A 2,141-nucleotide genomic window follows, 5' to 3' on the forward strand; every position below is an offset into this window, starting at 1 on the left:
TGCTTGTCAAGTCTCTGAAACAATATCCTCTGATTCTTGCAGTCAAAATCATTTGAATGCTCTTGGGCTCCACGCCCTTGTTCCAACAATTCATCTGCATCAATTGTCTAAATATTCTTGCGCACGTATTACTGGCTCCGTCTTTAAATATTTGTCTTTCTAGAGATTTCAACAAGTAACTACATACAAAGCAAAATGAGTGAATCTACATTTTATAATATATCTACATACATCTATATGTTGTAGTCCATTTAAAATGTATAGAAAGAAAAATATTTGGAAACGGAGGGAGTAGAAGTGAGTGGACAAACGGCGCCAAAACCCTGCCTCGTTGCATCCGGACTGTTGCTGCAATCCAAGTGAAGACTGGCCATGCAACTTTGCCACCTATAAACAATTCAAACTTCTCTCGATTATGTTGATAAGTTTTGTTATCCACGGTGCTCAATGCCACAAGAAATTCTCAAATTAGACCCAATTAGATGACTCTAGCTTGGCATGGCACCGACTATTACAAAATGTATTTGTTGGGAAAAAATAACTTTCTCGGGGATAAAACTGACTGACTGACTGACTGACGAGGAAAAACGCCAGAGCCACGCCGGAGACACCAACAAAGCTCTGTCGAAATGGCATGGCCGCTCTGTTTCAATATGAAATGGCATGGCCGATCAGACCGTGCCGGCCCCTCCCGACCTTTATATGAACACGTCCTCGCAAGCCCCTTCGCAGCCCGACACTCACGAGCCACGGCGCGCAGCAGGCCGCACGCATCGACACGACGTGCGTGCCCAGTCACGCGATCATGCAGCCCGTGGCCGGCACGGGCCTGATGGACATAGACCTCGGCGCGGCGCGGGCGGCGCGGGTGCTGGGCCGCGGCGCCATGGGCACGGTGTTCCTGGTCGCCGCCGACGAGGCCGAGGCCGAGTACGTGCTCAAGGTCTTCGACAAACGCTCCCACGCGGCGGCGCCGCCCGGGCGCGCGGAGGACGCGGCGCGCCGCGCGCGGTGGGAGGTGTCCGTGCTGTCCCGGCTCGCGCACCCGCACCTGCCGTCGCTGCTGGGCCGCGCCGAGACGCCCGACCTGCTCGCGTGGGCCATGCCCTACTGCGCCGGGGGCGACCTCAACGAGCTCCGCCGCGCGCAGCCCGACCGCGTCTTCTCCCCCGCCGCCGTCAGGTTCTACGCCGCCGAGCTCGTCTCCGCGCTCGCCGACCTCCACGCCGCCGGGATCGCCTACCGCGACCTCAAGCCTGAGAACGTGCTCCTACGCGCCGACGGCCACGTCACCCTCACCGACTTTGACCTCTCCCGGCTGCTCCCGCCCAAGTCCCCTTCCGCCTCCACGTGCACCTCCGCCTCGTCGCCGTGCTCGTCGGCTACGCCGTCGCCCACGGCGCCGAAGCGCCACGGCCGACAGTACCGCCACCTGCGCCGAATCTTCGCGAGAAGCGAGTCCTCGGTGGCCGCGTCGTCCGGACAGGAGCCCCACAACCTGGCATGGTACCTTAACAGAAGCGACGGCGGCGTCGACAAGCTCAAGAAGGCCAAGTCAGCCAGGGCGTCGACGTCGTTGGGCCGCGGCAAGAACCACGCGAGCTTCCGGTCGGCCGCGAGCGGCGGCGTCGCGTGCGAGAGGTCCTTCTCGTTCGTTGGCACGGAGGAGTACGTGGCGCCGGAGGTGGTGAGGGGCGACGGCCACGAGTTCTCCGTCGACTGGTGGGCGCTCGGGGTGCTCGTGTACGAGATGGCGTTCGGGAGGACGCCGTTCCGCGGCCGGAACCGGAAGGAGACGTTCCGGAACGTGCTGCTCCGGGAGCCCGAGTTCTCGGCCGACGTCGGGCGGCGGTGGCCGGACCTCACCGACCTCATCTCGCGCCTGCTGGACAAGGATCCCGCGAGAAGGCTGGGCTTTTCCGGCGGCGCCGACGAGGTCAGGGCGCACCCGTTCTTCGCCGGGGTGGCGTGGGACTTGCTCGGGGAGGTGTCCCGGCCGCCGTACATCCCTCCGCCGGCTGATGACATTGTGGCGTGCGAGGGGTTCGGCGTGGTAGATTACTTCCAGAAGCTTCACCAGCCTCCACCACAGCCGGATGGCTCGCCAGAGTCCTTGCCAGAGTTCTGACGTTCGATCGTTA

The 2,141-nt window shown here is 61.3% G+C and overlaps 1 protein-coding gene across 1 annotated transcript; it reads left to right on the forward strand.

Moving 5' to 3' along the window:
- Positions 1-756: 756 nt before the first annotated feature.
- LOC119305760 (serine/threonine-protein kinase UCN-like) lies at positions 757-2,141 on the forward strand. Its single transcript, XM_037582195.1, has one exon. The coding sequence runs from the start codon at positions 806-808 to the stop codon at positions 2,126-2,128; it is 1,323 nt and encodes a 440-aa protein (XP_037438092.1). The 5' UTR covers positions 757-805; the 3' UTR covers positions 2,129-2,141.

The sequence above is a fragment of the Triticum dicoccoides genome, chromosome 5B, assembly GCF_002162155.2.
Source record: "Triticum dicoccoides isolate Atlit2015 ecotype Zavitan chromosome 5B, WEW_v2.0, whole genome shotgun sequence".
Classification (NCBI taxonomy): Eukaryota; Viridiplantae; Streptophyta; class Magnoliopsida; order Poales; family Poaceae; genus Triticum; species Triticum dicoccoides.

What these genes read in the sequence shown, in the direction of transcription:
- LOC119305760 (XM_037582195.1), top strand. Translation starts at nt 806, where the DNA reads ATGCAGCCCGTGGCCGGCACGGGCCTGATGGACATAGACCTCGGCGCG.